The sequence below is a fragment of the Dendropsophus ebraccatus genome, chromosome 1, assembly GCF_027789765.1.
Source record: "Dendropsophus ebraccatus isolate aDenEbr1 chromosome 1, aDenEbr1.pat, whole genome shotgun sequence".
NCBI classification, from domain to species: domain Eukaryota; kingdom Metazoa; phylum Chordata; class Amphibia; order Anura; family Hylidae; genus Dendropsophus; species Dendropsophus ebraccatus.
The window spans coordinates 111,736,917-111,754,911 of record NC_091454.1 but is presented as its reverse complement, the minus strand read 5'-3'; the positions used below and the strand labels follow the sequence as shown (position 1 = coordinate 111,754,911).

The 17,995-nt window shown below is 44.2% G+C and overlaps 1 protein-coding gene across 3 annotated transcripts in view; it reads left to right on the top strand.

Moving 5' to 3' along the window:
- Positions 1 to 17,995, top strand: part of MOV10L1 (Mov10 like RNA helicase 1) — an 84,670-nt gene that overhangs the window by 21,189 nt on the left and 45,486 nt on the right. For all 3 annotated transcript variants that reach the window (XM_069976888.1, XM_069976880.1, XM_069976871.1), the window contains 4 exons: positions 3,811 to 4,001; positions 5,029 to 5,166; positions 7,588 to 8,142; positions 9,373 to 9,573. In XM_069976888.1, the coding sequence (XP_069832989.1) occupies positions 3,811 to 4,001; positions 5,029 to 5,166; positions 7,588 to 8,142; positions 9,373 to 9,573 (1,085 nt within the window). The remainder of the gene's footprint in view (positions 1 to 3,810; positions 4,002 to 5,028; positions 5,167 to 7,587; positions 8,143 to 9,372; positions 9,574 to 17,995) is intronic.

Here is a 17,995-nt window from a genome sequence, read left to right as displayed (position 1 = left end):
TTTGTTGATTCCAACAGTCCCCCCACCCCCGTGCTTCTGCTTATCACTGTGTGTGGCCCTTTCTCGCCCCTTTGGTAACGTTAACACTATGTCGTCTTTATTCTGGCATCGTTTGGTAAACATATTTTATGTTTTAGGGTATGTTTACGCTTAGTAAATCAGGTGGAATTCCAGAGAGTTCCGCCGCGGAATCCCAACCTGCCTCAGTGTGCCATAGCCTGTCTACGGGAGAGTGCGCACCCCTCTCTTAGTGCCGCCCTCCGCTCAAAGAATTTACATGTCACTTCTTCGAGCAGAGAGCAGTGGCAGCAGAGGAGCGCATGCTCTCCCATAGACAGGCTATGGCACACTGAGGCCGCAGAACGCAGCCTAATTTACTCAGTGTGAACTTAAGCTTAGGGTGTTACAGGGCTTAGAAATGTATCAGCAAATTATCTAATTTTCATGAAACTTTCCAAAAGTTTTTTTTTTTTTTTTTAGGGACCAGTTAATTTTTTTAAAGTGAATTTAGGAGGCTTGCATACTGGAAACCCCCATAAGTGGCCCCATTTTGGAAAATTTACACTTTAAGGGTGCGTTCACACCTACAGGATCTGCAGCAGATCTGCAGCAGATTTGATCCTGTGTTCAGTTATTTAAATGAAATCTGCTGCAGAAAATCAGCTGCAGATCCTGTAGGTGTGAACGCACCATAAAGAATTAATCTAGAAGTATAAAGAGCATTTAGATCCTACAGGTGCTTGAGGAAAGTATTGACCATTAGGGATGTTCCCACTCTGTAAGGCACCGTCCATTTCGTGACCCGGCCGGGTAACGGAACGGCCGATGTCTGAGAAAATCATCCTGGCCGGTACTGTAGTACCGGCCGGATGATCTTTACTGAAGCTGAATTCGGATGCGGATCATCTGTGTGCACCCGCATTCGAATCCTCACTGCACACAATGCCGCATACTCCATTGTGTGAGTTTCTTGCAGCGCCGCTAGGGATTCCTTAGAAGATTCCACTACATAAGTTCCGTAGTAATCACGGCAGCTGTTACTACGGATGTGATTATTACGAAACTTGCGCAGTGGGAACATGGCCTTAGACTGTAGAAAATAGAAATTTTCCAATAATATATTTGTTTAGATTAAAGTTTCATTTTCACAAGGAACTTGAGAAAAAAGGCACCCCAAAATTTGTAACGTAGGTTCTCCTGAGTACAACGGTACCTCATATGTGGGCACTGTATGGGCACACAGCAGGGCTCAGAAGGGAAGGAGCGCCAATTAGCATTTTCAGTGCAGATTTTTTAGAAGAGGTTTCCAGGTGCCAGGTGTGTTTGCAGAGTCCCTGTAATGTCAACAGAGTGGAACTTACCAAAGGTCATTCCATTTTTGAAAGTACACCCCTCAAAGAATACATCTTTGGGTGTGGTGAACATTTCGACCCCACAGGTATCAGAGGAAAGTATTCAAAATTAAGCAATTTCTCAATGTCACAAGAAACAGGAGAGAAAAGGTACCCCAAAATCTGTTAACGCAGGTTCTCTTGAGTACAACGATACCCCAAATGTGGGCATTAACCACTTTATGGGGACACAGCGGGGCTCAGAAGGGAAAGAGTGCCATTTAGCATTTTCAGTGCAGATTTTTGCTAGCGCAAAATCGACGCTATTAGAATAGCGAAGTTTAAAAAAAATAAATAATAATTGAGATAACAGGTAATGTGGGGTGGTAACGGGTAAGTTGGAGACGGTTATGAGTAGTCTGAAATGGTTAGAGGTAGTCTGGGGTAGTAACAGTTAAACTAGAGGTGTTACAGGTACTCTGGGTTTAAACTGCAAGTATTAGCTGCTATTAGAATAGCGCAATTACTGTAATGAAAGTGTGGATTTAAAATTTTTTTGTGTGTGTTTTTCACATTTGTTTTTTTACTATATCACTGTGACAAGCTGTAACACAGTGATCATAGTTTAGTTAAGTGAACGGGTCCAAATTGGTTCCCATTTACTTTAAATTTTCAGACAGATCTCCCCTGAGGGGGATTGGGGGGCAGGGGGCACTTGGGGGGGTCTGAGGGGTACTTGGGGGCACTTTTTATAAAATATAAAAAAAACAGGACTGCAAAAACAGTGTTAACCCAGCCTTAGGCCAAGTTCACACTGTTGTGTTTTGTTTTATGTTGTTTACTCACAGCTGGCGATCACATTAACCGCTATGGAATCTTGGCCATAGTGTATACACACTGTATACACTACAACCTGGATTCCATGCAACCACACAAAAAACTGCCACATCTATTTTGTGCGGCTGCTATTCAGTCAACAGCATCACAATGTGAAGTACGGCTCCCGGCTATACTTTACAATGTGTGCTATGGCTATTTGTGCCCACATTCCAATTAAGTTGAAGTGATGTTCACCCCGGCCGATACTGCTTGATCAGAGTTGAACATTTCAGACAGTGGCCGTTCTGCGACACGGCCGCTGTTTTGCCATGTGTGAAAATGGCCTTATACTGTATGGCAGATTTTTTTTTTGATTGTTGTTTTTTTTTTTTTTTTTTTTTTTTTTTTTTGCTTTGTTTTTCAGAAACGGTCAACACTAGTCAGAAAAAATATATTTTTGGGTTATGTATAGTAGTGAGCATTCTACTATCAGCAGAAAAGTGTAGCACAGTATAAAACAGCATTGTCACTCTATTCCACTAGTTAGACTAAATAACAAACACTGGTACTATACTGTATGGCAGATTATATTTTTGTTGTTTTCTAGTCCTAAAAGAGACTTTAGTATAATTGTGGAATGTGAATATAACTGACAACTATTTATACCTATATACCACTGTACTATTCCTTCCAATATTGGTATATTGAATGGGATTAGCTCAGTCAGTCAGACTTATTACTACTAGTCCCTAAAAAGACCATTGGGTATGTTTTTGTAAGCTTAATGGTCTGCCTAACCAGCCAATCTAAGGGTTCCTTTACACAGACAGATTTATCTGACAGATTTTTGAAGCCAAAGCCAGGAACAAACTCTTGACAGGTAACAGGTCATAAAGGAAAGACTGAGATTTCTCCTCTTTTTAAATCCATCCCTGGCTTTGGCTTCAAAAATCTGTCAGATCCATCTCTGCTCTAGCAGCTCTCAGTTTCAGCTAACAGATAGACCCAGGTCACCTGATGCCATCATCCAATCATTGCTATCACAGTAGCAAACATAGCTGCTACGTGGCAGGATCTCCCAGTACCTTCCTTTCTACCAGGTTTCCATTTATTGTAATAAAACCACATCTTTTGGGCACTATTGAGATGATTATCCTCTTTCATTTGGTACTGGTGTTTAGGCATCCCACATTACAAGATAAGGTGAGAGATGTGGGGAATGGGATGTGCTTATGTAGAGGTACTCATCCTTTTCTGGTCTTTTGAGGCTTGTTGGAAGGAAGTCTACCGAAATAGTACCTAGATGTCTCATCCCTGGCAGTAAGCTCATCCAAGTGAGATGGGTTTGGGAGGATTAGGTACATGTAATAGCTTTTTATTGGTCTGGGTTTGGGTTCTCAGACCCCCACTAATCCATAAAATGAGCTGGAAAAACCCCCCACTTGACTAAGCAGTTCTTTATCCGTCTTGCTGCGCTTGCCATCTCACAGAAAAAAGACAAGCTTCATTGAATTACTATAGAGTACATCACCTAGAGAAATCAAAAAGACTAATATTTTTCTAGACTAAATGCATGCAGCACAGATCGATGAGAATTTAATGAATTCCTGGCCTTATTGTGACTATGTAACAGTGTTTTATTTTTCTCTTTGTAATCCAGGTGAAAATCACTGCTTTCTATGGGGCAAGCGGTGTACTTGATGACAGCATATTCTTTACAGTTGACTCCCTAAGACTGCCGGTAGGCTACAAACCTCAACGAAACAACCTGGTTAATGCAATAGTGGTAGAAAGTAACCAGTCCTGTTATGTGTGGAGGGCACTTTGCTTAGCACCAACTAACAGAAATGGGTAAATAACTCTAAAATATTCTTGGTGAACATATTTTAAACAACTGGGTTTTGTTAGGTCTGCACATAACAATTGTATAAATATGACTGGTCATTTACAGTTTAATCATAGAATGTGGAGATTCATAGAGACTCTTCCATTCAGAAAAAGAGGATAATTGAGATGATCAGGTACAGCAACAGAGGACAGAAATGTAGTTATTGGCATAAATGTGTTCCCCTTTGTACCAGTAGGGGGTGAGTGGTGACACACTGTGCTGCATTTAGCCAGCAGTAGAGTTATGGCATATGTTTTCATTGTTTTTAAGCTTTTGGAGGTTTTTGTTATAGCATAGTTGTTAATATAGCATATTGATATTTTTATATTATTGTGTTTGTGTAGTTCATATATAACTGCTACCCTTTTCTTTTTGGTTGTAAGTGCCTGGAAATAGTTTTGGCAGAGACACAGGTGTGTAACAAAGATGCCACCTCTGTCTTGATGGTGGATAAGCAAACTGTAAACTGCCTATGCTTGTTGGTTTATCAAACAATCCTCGCAACTGGTGATCTGCCTGTGACGTCCAGAGTCTTTTTGACATGTATACATACCCTCATGTAATCACTGCACTCAACACCTCCTAATAGCTTGGTTAGAGAAACCTTGATGACAGGCAGGTCAAAATGACCCTCCTGTTTGTTTGTCCATTAATACACTGCCCCTCAAAGTCGGTCAACTGGGCAAAATGTCTTTGAATGCATCACAGCATATCCAGCAGTCAATAATCTTTTACAAACAGGTACACTACCCAAAAGTAACCATTGAGAGACTTTTTTCCCCATTCTCTTTTCAATGTGATACAATACGCACAGAATTCACATAAAAGAAGGGACTGCTTTATGGATGTAGAATATATGTAATACAAACAATGCCCCATGACAGAGTAGAGTCTACTAGATGCTTTTGAGTGTGATTATAGATGTCTAGCTTTAAATGTCATTTCATTCATTCGATTTTAGCTATTTTTTTAATTTCTTTTTTTTTGCAGAATGTCATCTGATACTGAGGATTCAGACAGTCAGCATTCTGTTTTGCTGATGAACAAAGGAGGCTTGGAAGTTTCCAGGATGACTCATTTTGGAGTAATCAAGCAAGGGCAGACTAAATCTTTAAAAATTACTATAGAGTAAGTAACTTTGTAAATTTAAGAATATCTTAGTTTTTGTGATTTGTTACTAAATAATAGTGATTGTGAATAATAAACCATGATGAAACTGTACACCATTGTGTAGGAGGTATAGAGAGGGCTCTCAACTTAAGCACTTTCTCACGGGCTGCTATTAGCAGCTAAGGGTTGCTGCTAATAACCGACAGGGAGAAATCTCTGTTGCCAGCTGTTTTAATTATTTAAATACTGCTGTCAGTTCTGACAGCAGCATTTAATCATTATTCATCCTTATCATTGATGGTGCTGTGGTCAGATCGTCTTTCTCTTATGTAGTAACAGCAGGCTGTAGCAATAAAGTTTTTTTAAAAATCTAAATCCATCCACTAATGTTGAAACTTCCTTGTTTTTTTTATATAAAAAGTGAAAAAAAAAACTATTTTTAAAAAGGGATCAAAAGGTCACATTTATAAATTGTCTGTGTTATTAAAGATAGGTACATCTCTTTGGGGCTTTTACATGAACTGACCGGCGCAGAGATGCTGGTGGCACGACCTTTTTTTTTTTTTTTTTTTTTTTTTTTTTGTTCCCAAGCACAGTGCCAGTCTATTCCTGAGCACCGGCCCGACTCTGTGTGATGATCTCCCCTCTGTGATGCAGCTCCATTCATTCTAATAGAGCCGCATCACAGAAGGGAGGGGGTTCCGTCACACTGGGGTTCGGCGGGCCAGTACTCGGGAATAGACCAGTGCTGTGCGTAGGAAGCAGTCAAAAGCTTAAAAAAAAAAGGGTCTTGTCACTAGAATCCCCGCTCTGGTACCGGTCTGTTCACGTAAAAACCTCAAAGCGTTGTACGTATTGATACATTTGTGTTAAGGGGTTAAAACTTTTTTTCTTTTCAATTAATAGTTACTATATTTTGTAAAAATTTTAGGTAGAAGAGGTATCGTAGCACAGAGAGATGTCCTTTTAAGGGTGTGTTCACACGTACGGGATCTGCAGCAGATTTGATGGCGCAGATTCAAAGCAAATGAAATCTGAACCATGAAATCTGCTGCAGATCCTGTATGTGTGAACGCACCCTAAGCAGTTGTTCTTGACACTTTTTTTTTTTTTTTGCTTGCCTCATTTACCATGCACTTTACATATTAGGAGTCTAAGGGCGGATTATTACATGGCCCGATTACAAATGTTAGCGAGCACTAATCTGTTGGACATGACTAGCTTACTGAGCCTGTTACACGGCTCAATAATCATTCAGCAAGGGCTGCAGGGACCTAGTGAGCAATGTCCACGCAACCCTTGCTTTAAAAGTGTAAAGTAATAAAGTTTATACACACCTGTCCTGCTCACTGCTTCCTAGTGTTCTCCTTTCTTCTGCCCTCTGTCCTCAGCTGCCCCTGTAACTTCAGAGCCGGTCTCTAAAGTGACAGGCTGCTCAGCCAATCACTTCCTGCAGTGGTCCCGTCTCAGCCAGTGATTGGCTAAGCAACTTGCCAATTCAGAGACCAGCTCTGAAGTTCCAGTGGTGGCTGTGGGGACCCGACAGAAGCAAGAAGAGCATCGGGGGGCGTGAACAGGTATGTATAAAGTTTATTATTTTTTTACACAGTCATCAGCCGTCAGTCGCGCAGCGCTATTACATGTATCAATTTACGTCTTGTAATCGATCATTTTTAGGCTGGAATAAACGACAATGATCAGCTGTTGATTGCTTCTTCAGATGATCATTGTCTTTATTACGCAGAGAGATGCTGCGTTTACACGGAACGATTATCGTTAGAATTTTTGCCATAACAATCGCATTTGAGCGATAATCGTTCCGTGTAAACACAGCAAACAATCAAGTGACGAGCGAGAAATCATTCATTTTGATCTTGCAACATGTTCTCAAATGGTCGTTGCAGATCGCTTAGTGCAAACAGTCTTTCAAAGATTCACCCTATGTGAAAGATGGGTTTAAGCGATCTTAAAAACAATCACAGTAATCATTATTCTTACAAATTTTCTAATGATTTTTGTAATGATTTATTCGTCTAAACCACTGATTGGTATAAAAACTAAATTTTTGCTTCAAAATCGTTAAGCGATTGATTGGGCGAATTATCACTCCATGTAAACGTAGCATTAACCTCCTGAATCAACCTTATTTTGCAGATTATGCTAATTTTGCAGCCTTTTAGAGATCAATGTTGCCTAGTCGACAACATCTGCTTCTGCCTGTAGAATATGAATAATAAAACTGACAACCTGCACAGGTCACAAGTGTACATAACCCTTAAATGTTAAGGTTTTTTGTATGCATTTATTATTACTTGATGAGTAAGTACAACTTGGCATAAGCTGATGTATTTATTATATGTATTATTATTATTATTATTATTATTATTATTATTATTATTATTATTATTATTATTATTGTCTATATTTTGTATTTTTTAGGAATAAAGGAAATGATGCTCATTCATTAGTCGCTTGCAAAGTAGCTGGTTTGGAAAAGGAGAATAAGTTCAAGTTTGAAATGTCTGCTCCTAAATCAGATTTAAGTAGCGCCTCATTACAGTCATCCAAACCTTCGTCATCTGTGTGTAATCCAACCAGTTGTAGTAAGAATGAGAGCTCTGTTTTGCATCCTTTGTTACTGAATACTAATAGTCTAAATGCTAGGTTTTATAATATGCCCTACAACATAACTTTAGGTTACCATTTTAAATGCATGACTGGTTCTGGTGCTTCTTGTAAAACAAGGCTCTCAAGGACACTAAATTCTCCCAGTAATGATGCTGTAATGAGTCCTATGCAGGGACTATCCGTGGTAAACAGTCGTTTGACAGCATTTAATGGGCATTTGAAACCAGATGATTTTCCTGTCTACAATGGATCGAGTGATTTGGATGTAAACAAAACGGAAGCAAGTAATTCTTCGAATGCTGACCATGAGGCATTGGTGATTCTTCCCAAAGAGAAGACCTTTATCACTGTCACTTGTGAAGCAAGGTACTTTACATGTTCAGTAAAGAATCCTTTCACTAGTTACATACAGTAATTTTTTTCTCTATTATTGAAAATATGTTTGGCGCCAAATCACCTCTGGCAGAATTACGCACAAATTAATTTTTCATTCAATCAAATTCATTCATTTCTTTTCCCAATTCTGCGCTGAATTTCCGCAAACATTCCGCACTGAAAAGTTTCAGAGCAGAAACTAACTGCTCAATTCATTTCAATAGGAATCCGCCAGAAGAATTGACATGTCAATTCTTCTGTCAGAAAGCGGATCCACTGCAGAAAATTCTGCTGTGTAAACGGCAGAGCGCAAATTCCATTAAACTCAAATATATTTTTGACCGGAATTTTCAGTGAGAAATTGACGCTGAAATTCAGAGCTGATCCCTCAGTGTGAATTGACCCTAAGGCTGCATTCCCACGTTCCGTGATCCTGACGGATCACTGACGTGGAATGTATGTACCGGAGTCCCCCTGCGCCCGGACAGCATCTGTAATTAGACTGTATTCATAAGCGCCGCGCTGTAGTAACAGCACCGCGCGGCTGATTCATCACAGCGCGGCACTTATGAATACAGTCTCCCAGCATCTAATTACAGATGCTGTCCGGCCGCAGGGGGACTCCGGTACATGCATTCCACGTCCGTGATCCGTTAGGATCACGGAACGTGGGAATGCAGCCTAAGTGTACATTATTTTTGTTAGTTAATTCTTATGGGTAACAAATACACTACATAACTTATGTTAAATGTATTTATTTACACAATTTAACAATTAAATTAACAATTTAAAAATAACAATAATTTAGCTTTTTTTTAAAAATCTCCAACAATGTAGTTTTTTTTTTTTTTTCTCATCTGTTTTCTTATATGCACTCATAGGCTATGTTCACACAATGTAAAAATAAGTACAAATAATGGCCAAGGTTGCAAAACAACGGCCATTAATGGTTGAGTTAATTAATAACGGCTGTTGTTTTGCAACAACAACCCTTTTTTTGCACTTATTTTACACACATGTAAACATAGTCATAACCTGTAAGATTGATTTTTACCATTTTTTTTTGTTTAATGCACAGGATGTATAAATTCCAGAGATGTTTTATCTTTGGTGTATCAGTTTTGTCTGAAGTGCTTCCCTTTTTTTTTTTCAAGCCATTTTCAAATGAATGACATACTACTGTTATCTAGATATTCAAATATCATCTTTTGTTTATTTCAGAAACCCAGGCCGCTGCAAAGAGCTTGTGCTGCTTTGTTTTCAAGATTTTGTTATTGGCCGCTACGTTGAAGCCACTGTTGAGAGTGAGGAAGAATTCTTATTGCTTCCTTATAAGGAATTTTCTTCCAGTGTCAAGAAAAATGTAAAAGATCCTGAACAAAACACTAGTATTCCAGCAGTTCTGTCTGCACCACGCAAAAAGCAAGTATTTTACCTCCTTAAGGATGCAGCCATTAGTGGTACAATAAATGTTGGTCAATACATTCGTTGGTTTTCTTTACATTTGTGTAAATTCACATTTAAAATATGTCTCATTTTATGTTGGTTTCATATGGTAAATGTCTGTACACTTTCAAAGATCTTAGATAGCTTAGAGGTTTAGCAGATAATTTTTATTTAACTTTCGAAAATCCCTTTTTATATTGCCTTTTTATAGTTGCTTTTTGAAGTGGATTAATAGTGCTTCAGGCTGGGCCTGGTGGTACAGTCCCTTTAAAATCTTTATTATTTTGGATTACTCCAGACTGCTGGCTGGGACTTGCAGTGCAGCTACCACGATTTTAGCTGCACACTGTGGTGATCAACTGCTGACAGAAAGAAGAGCTGTTGCATACAGACCTCAAAGTCCTCAGTACTATATTTTTTTTTGTATTTTTTTTTTGTGGCTGATGCTGTTGTACACTGTATTGCTGTGATTTGTAGTGCAGCTGCATAGAACCTCACTGCTCATTGACTCTATACAACAACCTCCAAAAACTAGTGTGACCAGTATCTTTTGTCATCTGCAGCCAGTCTGCAGGGTTGCTTTATTTTTTAGTGCAGCCATATCCAACCTCACTGCTCATTGTCCTGTGTAAGAGGTGGCATACAGCATATAGCACCACTTACACACATACACACAGACTATATACGACTACCTCCAAAAGTAGACTGAGTAATATATTTTCTTGGCTTGCTGTGATCTGTAATGCAGCTATCTCAGTCTTGACTGTGCAGTGTCCATAAAATGGTCAACCCCAGGGGTAAGGGTCGAGGGCATGGGGTTCCAGGGAAAGGAGGGATTCAGATCCACCATGCTCCCAGGAACTCTTTTGTGGACCCTTCCCTGAGTCTGAGCAACCGGAGCAGTCGATCTGTCCTGATGCCCAAACTATACAGCTCACTCAGTCAGTGGGTGATGGGAGTGGAGATTTGACTTGCAAGTGGGGATTGAAGAGACCCTGTTGTCAGACAGTGACGTTGTTGTCATGGATGTAAGTCAAAGTGGGGAGCAGAGTTGGAATTGGAGGAAGAGCTGGTGGATGAGGACGAGGTGAATGACCCGAGCTGGGTGGATAAGCCTAGTGAAGACAGTGCTTCTCAGGGGTAGGCAAGTTCAGCCACAGGACCGGTTGGAAGAGGGAGAGGGGTGGGCAGAGGGAGAAGCAGGGCCAGAGCAAGTAGATCAGCAACTGTTTCACGGAGTCAAACTCTCGTGGCCAGCCCTAGATGTTCGCAAGTCTGGAGGTTCTTTAAAGAAACTACGGATGACCAACGGACTGTAGTGTGTAACCTGTGCCACGCCAGGATCAGCAGAGAACCACCACTACCAGCCTAACCACTACCAGCATGCGCAGGCATATGAGTGCTAAACACCCCACTCAGTGGAACCAAGGCCGTTCAGTGACTGCAAGTCACACCCCTGCTCCTTCGCCTGTGTCATGTGCTGGCTCTGTCAGTCCCCCCGCCCAGGCCCCAGGCACGGAAGCGCAAATACACTGCCACTCACCCACATGCACAAGCTCAAATGTGCACATAGTCAAACTGCTGAGCCTGGAGATGCTGCCCTATCGGCTGGTAAAGACCGAGGATTTTAGGAACCTCATGGCGGTGGCTGTCCCTCGGTACGCTGTCCCCAGCCGCCACTACTTTTCACGGTGTGCCGCCCCAGCCCTACACCAACACGTGTCAGATAACATCATCCGTGCCCTGACCAACGCGGTCAGTGACAAAGTCCACCTAACCACGGACTCGTGGACAAGTGCTAGCGGGCAGGGACACTATATCTCCCTGACAGCACATTGGGTTAACTTGGAGGCTGGGACAGAGTCTGACCCTGGTGCCGCTCATGTGCTGCTCACACCGAGGATTGCGGGGCCTACCTCGGTCACGGTGTCTCATGATTTCTATACCTCTTCCACCAATACTTCTGTCTCCTCCTCTTCTTCCTCCTCCTCTCTATTAAACCTCCATAAGCACATCGCCTCCATTTGGTAGTGATAGGTGCATCAGCACTGCGGTGGGTAAGCGCCAACAGGTGGTGTTGAAACTGCTGAGCTTAGGCGAGAAGCGGCACACAGCCCAGGAGCAGCGGTTCGATTAGGCAGCCTCTGAGGCATCCATACATGCTGCCCCTGCTGTTTCCTGTATACAAAAAAATATGGAGGGAAACTAGCTAAAAAATAACCTTTATTGGTATGCAAGATAAAGTATACTATGTATACAGTACAAATAACAAAAATAAGTGCATGAATTGCTATACAATATATAGAGTGTGCAAGAAGCACTATCTCTCCAACTAGCAACAATACCACAGAACCAGATAATGAAAGTTGTATAGACTGTCAAATAGTCCCCATGTGTCCTCAGCCGAGGAGAGGGTGATACTACAGTAGTTGGGATACAATTCTCAGTTCTATATTGTCGGTATTGTCCGTTTGTGGTCCGTACAGGTCACTGTCTGTTAGGGACATTCAATCCCATATATGTCACAGCGTGTCCTGTTGTCCGTTTGTGGTCCGTACAGGTCACTGTCTGTTAGGGACATTCAATCCCATATATGTCACAGCGTGTCCTGTCACTATAAGTACCGTCACCTATACCCTACGCGTTTCTGTCACACTTGTTGGTGACGTCATCAGGGGTGAAGAGGTGCACAAAAGAAAGGTACATAAATCAACACAATGAAGATTGAAGAGCCCTTGATGTATTCCAACCGTGATGAGGGTTATGGAGTATTGGCATTTGAGAAATGGTGGGGAGATGGCAGAAGCAGATTACTCACTGTACCCACATGTTTGGACCCTTTGTGCAGTTAGTCCTGAAGCGGCAGTGGCCAGAATGTGGACAGTTCTGCAAGGTCGTGATAAGTGTCAGTGAGGTGTTGCTGTGTTCTCATTAACCCCTTAAGGTCAAAGCCAATTTTCGTTTTTGCGCTTTTGCTTTTTCCATTTTATGTTTAAAAGTCCATAGCGCTTGCATTTTTTCACCTAGAGACGTATATGAGCCCTTATTTTTTGCGAAACCAATTGTACTTTGCAATGACCGGCATTATTTTTCCATAAAATATGCTGCGAAACCGGAAAAAAATAATTTGCGCTGTCAAATTGAAAACAAAAACGAATTTGTTTTGATTTCGGGGAGTTTTGCATTTACGCCGTTCGCCCTATGGTAAAACTGACTTGTTATGCATGTTCCTCAAGTCGTTACGATTACAACGATATATAACATGTATAACTTTTATTGTATCTGATGGCTTTTAAAAAAATCAAAACATTGTTAACAAATACACGTTCCTTAAAACCGCTCCATTCCCAGGCTTATAGCGCTTTTATCCTTTGGTCTATGGGGCTGTGTCAGGTGTCATTTTTTGCGCCATGACATGTACTTTCTATCGGTACCTTGATTGCGCATATACGACTTTTTATTCACTTTTTATTACATTTTTTCTGGATTTGATGCGACCAAAAATGCGCAATTTTGCACTTTGGATTTTCTTTGCGCTGACGCAGTTTACCGTGCGAAATCAGGAATGTGATTAATAGTTCGGGCGATTACGTGTGCGGCGATACTAAATATGTTTATTTATTAATTTATATTTATAAAATGGGAAAAGGGGGGTGATTTGGACTTTTATTAGGGGAGGGGATTTTTTATTAAAGGACAACTCCGGCGGGACCCCCCAAAAAAAAAAACAACACAGACACACACAGACACCATACTCACCATCCCTCCGGTGACGATCGCCACTCCATTCGCCCGCCGTCCGCCTTACCGTCACCTGCCTCCGCCGTCCAGCGATGTCTCTTGCTTCCGGGTCCATGAGAGAGAAAAGGCTGCCAGTGCGCTTGCGCATCGGCAGCCTTTTCATTGGCTGGAGCGCATCACATGGCTTCCAGCAAGCTCAGCCAATCAGGGCTGAGCAAGCTGGAAGCCATGTGATGCGCTCCAGCCAATGAAAAGGCTGCTGGTGCGCATGTGCACCAGCAGCCTTTTCTCTCCCATTCACTCTCAATGAAGACGCCGAGGAGGAAGAAGACCCGGACCGCCCCCAGCTCTGACATCACCCGACACCAGAGAAGAGGACTGTGACGACCGTAATAGGTAATGTATATATTCTTTAACTTCCGGGGTGGGGGGTCGGGGGTCGGAAAGTGGGGGAAGGGGGCCAGACCGGGTATTTAACCACATTACAAAGTTATATAACTTTGTAATGTGTGTTAAATAAGCCCAAAAAAATTTTCGCCGGAGTTGTCCTTTAATAAAAACACTTTTTTACTTTTTTTTTTTTTACATGGACTAGAAGCCCCCCTGGGGGGCTTGTATATACATAGCACTGATCTCTCATAGAGATCAATGCTGTGTATATACACAGCAAAGATCGATTAGATTGGTCATAGATTGCTATGGCCTGCTGCAGGCCATAGCAATCTATTGCCGAGCCGGGATCAGCGTCATTCCGACGCTGAGGCCCGGCACGGGCAGAAGAACGGATCTCCCCCCCCCCCGCGTTCGCATCGCGGAGGGGAGATCCGACCCACTAGACACCAGGGATAGTGTGCATAAAGCTCTTCAATGCAGCTGTCAGGTTTGACAGCTGCATTGAAGTGCTTAATTAGCCGGCGCGGCAACGGGACCCGCGCCGGCTAACAGAGGCACTGCCCGGCTGCACGTGTCAGCCGGGATCAGCGCCGTTCAGAGCGGGGTCCCGGCGGGACACCGCTCTGAACACCCCCCGCGGCACCATGACGTATCAGATACGTCATGGGTCGCTAAGGGGTTAATAGCCTCCCCGTCTTCAGTGATTCAGTCAGGCTGCAGTGGCAGACTAACCAGAGGGTAGCATCAGCGGCCTATTTAACGGCCGTGTAGACAGCGCGCCGAGACATCTGAACATCCCCCCCCCCCCCCCCGCACGCCTAGGGGGTGTGGCATCCTGACGTGGTCTGTGTCGCTGTCCAAAGTGCTGAAACGTCAGAGCTGCATCTCACAATGCGAATGTGAATATACAAGTCAGAGAATCTTGAGAAGGATAAATAAGAGGCTGTGGATTGGAGATGGAGGACCAAGGGGACGAGCTGCACGGGACAGGGACATTTAGGGCTGACTAGGGGTAGGTTCCTGAGTGGGACCCTCCTTTTTGGACGACCACCCCACCTAGGTATAGGGTCCCTATACATTAGGGATGAATAGCCCCACAGCTGCATCCATCACTACAACAAACTCTTTGCCCTGTTCATCTCCATATCCTCCCCTCTTCCTCCTCCCCCCGTCCCGTGCAACTCCTCCCCATGGTCCTCCATCTCCAATCCACAGCCTCTTTTTTTTTTTTTTTTATCCTTCTCAAGATACCCCTCCTCAGCTTTTTCCGTTCTGTGACTTGTATATTCACGTGATCATTACACAGGTAATTCACATCTAAAGCGGTATCACATCTTACATAGCCTCTTCTCTAACATAGAGCCTTCTCATTGCATTGTGAGATGCAGCTCTGACGTTTCAGCACTTGGACAGCGACACAGCCGAGCATCGGCTCACTGTACACCATGGGTCTCAAACTCAATTTACCCGGGGGCCGCTGGAGGTAGAGTCTGGGTGAGGCTGGGCCGCATCAGGTTTTCCACAAGAAGGGGACTGGGGGGAGCTGGGGGGTGACACAGGGGACTGGGGGGAGCAGGGGGTGACAAAGGGGACTGGGGGTGACACAGGGGACTGGGGGGAGCAGGGGTGACAGAGGGGAGCTGGGGGGTGATACAGGGGACTGGGGGGAGCAGGGGGGTGACACTGGGGGTCCCTGAGAGGGGACTGGGGGTCTCTGAGAGGGGACTGGGGGTGACACGGGACTGGGGGGAGCAGGGGTGACAGAGGTGAGCTGGGGGTGACACAGGAGACTGGGTGGAGCAGGGGTGACAGAGGGGAGCTGGGGGTGACACAAGAGACTGGGGGGAGCAGGGGGGTGACACAGGGGACTGGGGGTCTCTGAGAGGGGACTGGGGGTGACAAAGGGGACTGGGAGTCTCTGAGAGGGGACTGGGGGGTTACACAGGGGACTGGGGGGAGCTGACAGGGGACTGGGGGGAGCTGGACACACCCCTCCTCTCACCCCCGGAACTGGCGCGCTCCTCTCAGCCGCACATGCAGCTCCTCAATCTCTGGAGGAGGAGGCCGCGGGGACTGCAGGGTGAGGTGATCGCATCGCTGCAAGTCCTGGGGCTGTAAAGCAGGATCAGGGATCTGCACTGCATCCCCCGATCCTGCTGAACAACCCCAGGACTTGCAGCGATGCGATCACCTTGGAGTCCCTGCGGCCTCCTCCTCCAGAGACCGGGGAGCTGCATGTGTGGCAGGGACGCTAGGGGGCGACGGCTCTGCCAGGTGGCTGTTGGCCCCTGCACCGCACAACTCCCCTCCCACCACCACCACCGCCGCCCACCTCTCCGTCGTCTTCGGGAGGCCGGCCGAACAGCTGCAGCCGTCCCTGATGCCGGCCCCCCTCTGCCGCGTCATCAGCTGCTCAGCCGCGATTGGCTGAGCATAAAGTTAAGCTCAGCCAATCGCGGCTGAGCTGCTGATGAGGGCCGCACTTACAGGGAAGCTACCATTGAGGTGGGGGCCGCAAACTAGTGTCCCGCGGGCCGCGAGTTTGAGACCCCTGCTGTACACAGACCACCTCAGGATGCCACACCCCCTGGGCTTGCGGGGGGATGTCCAGATGTCTCGGCGCACTAGCTCCACATGCAGCAATGTTACACGCGCGGCGTCTACACGGCCGTTAAATAGGCCGCTGACGCTACCCTCTGGTTAGTCTGCCACTGCAGCCTTAGGGTCTATTCACACGTCAGTATATTTTTCCAATCCGCAAATTTCAGTCAGTATACAATCCGCAAATTCAGTCCGTATTGCATCCGTATTGCATCCGTATTGCATCCGTATTGCTTCAGTAAAATACAGACCCCATAGAGTTGTATTGGATGTGTCAGTTACTGTCCGTACTAGGGTCTGTCCTTTTTTTTTTGCGGAACGGATTGCAGCCCAGTACACAACACGGATGTGTGTATAGGTCCATTGAAATACATTGGTCCTATATTATTGCGGATCCGCAATTGCGGACAGGAACAGGATGTGTGAATAGGGCCTTACTGGAGATATAGGGCACATGCTGTGAGATATATGGGATTGAATGTCCCTAACAGACAGTGACCTGCACAGATTACAAACAGACAACAGGACTCGCTGTGACACATATGGGATTGAATTTCCCTAACAAACAGTGACTTGTACGGACCACAAACGGACAATACCGACAATATAGAATCGAGAATTGTATCCCAACTACGGTAGTATCACCCTCTCCTCGGCTGAGGACGCATGGGGACTATTTGACGGTCTATACAACTTTCATTATCTGATTCTGTGGTATTGTTGCTAGTTGGAGAGAGTGCTTCTTGCACACTGTATATATTGTGTAGCAATTCATGCACTTATTTTTGTTTGTACTGTATATATAGTATGTACTGTATATATAGTATACTTTTTTTTATCTTGCATACCAATAAAGGTTATTTTTTAGCTAATTTCCCTCCATATTTTTTGTATATTCGACAGCCTGGGATTCTGTGTGTGTGAATATATATATATGGTCAGTATACCTCAGTTATACCTACTGTTTGCCTGCTGTTTCCTGTCCATTTCTGTGGTGTTTCAATCATTTTCTGAGGTTGACAGGTTCTCACACAACCTTCCCTGAGCCCAGCTTGGGTCCCCTGCAAAAATGCTCGAGTCTCTTATTGACTTCAATGGGGTTTGTTACTCGAAACGGGCACTCGAGCATCAGGGAATATTCGTCTTGAGTATCGAGCACCCGAGTATTTTAGTACTCGCTCATTACTATCTACCTTTTATAGATGCCTCCCCTCTGTGTAGTCTTTTTGAGATGGGGGGGCCCCCTCTGTTTAGTCTCCTTTGAGATAGTGTCCCTTATAGATGGCCCTTCTGTGTCTTGTGTAGTGCCCCTCATAGATGAACTCCTCTTTTTTAGTCTCCCTTTCAGATGGCCCCCCTTTGTTTAGTCTCCCTTTTATAGATGGCCCTTTTGTGCAAACCAGATAAAAAATAAAACCTCTGATTGAACTCCTTCCCCCTGCTGCTCCAACTCTTCTCCTCTCTTCCAGCTTAGGCAGTGATGGCCCACTCTGTGTAGTGACTCTTTCACATCTAAAAGGGCCTTCTGGCACTTATACACAACTGACTGGTGCGCTCTAGTGTCCCAGATTCCAGGTTGTCCATGACACAGTACTGGGTCAGCTGCTACTCTAGGCTGTGGCTTCAGGATCAGTGGTAGGCCTCAAAGGTAGAAGCCTACCAA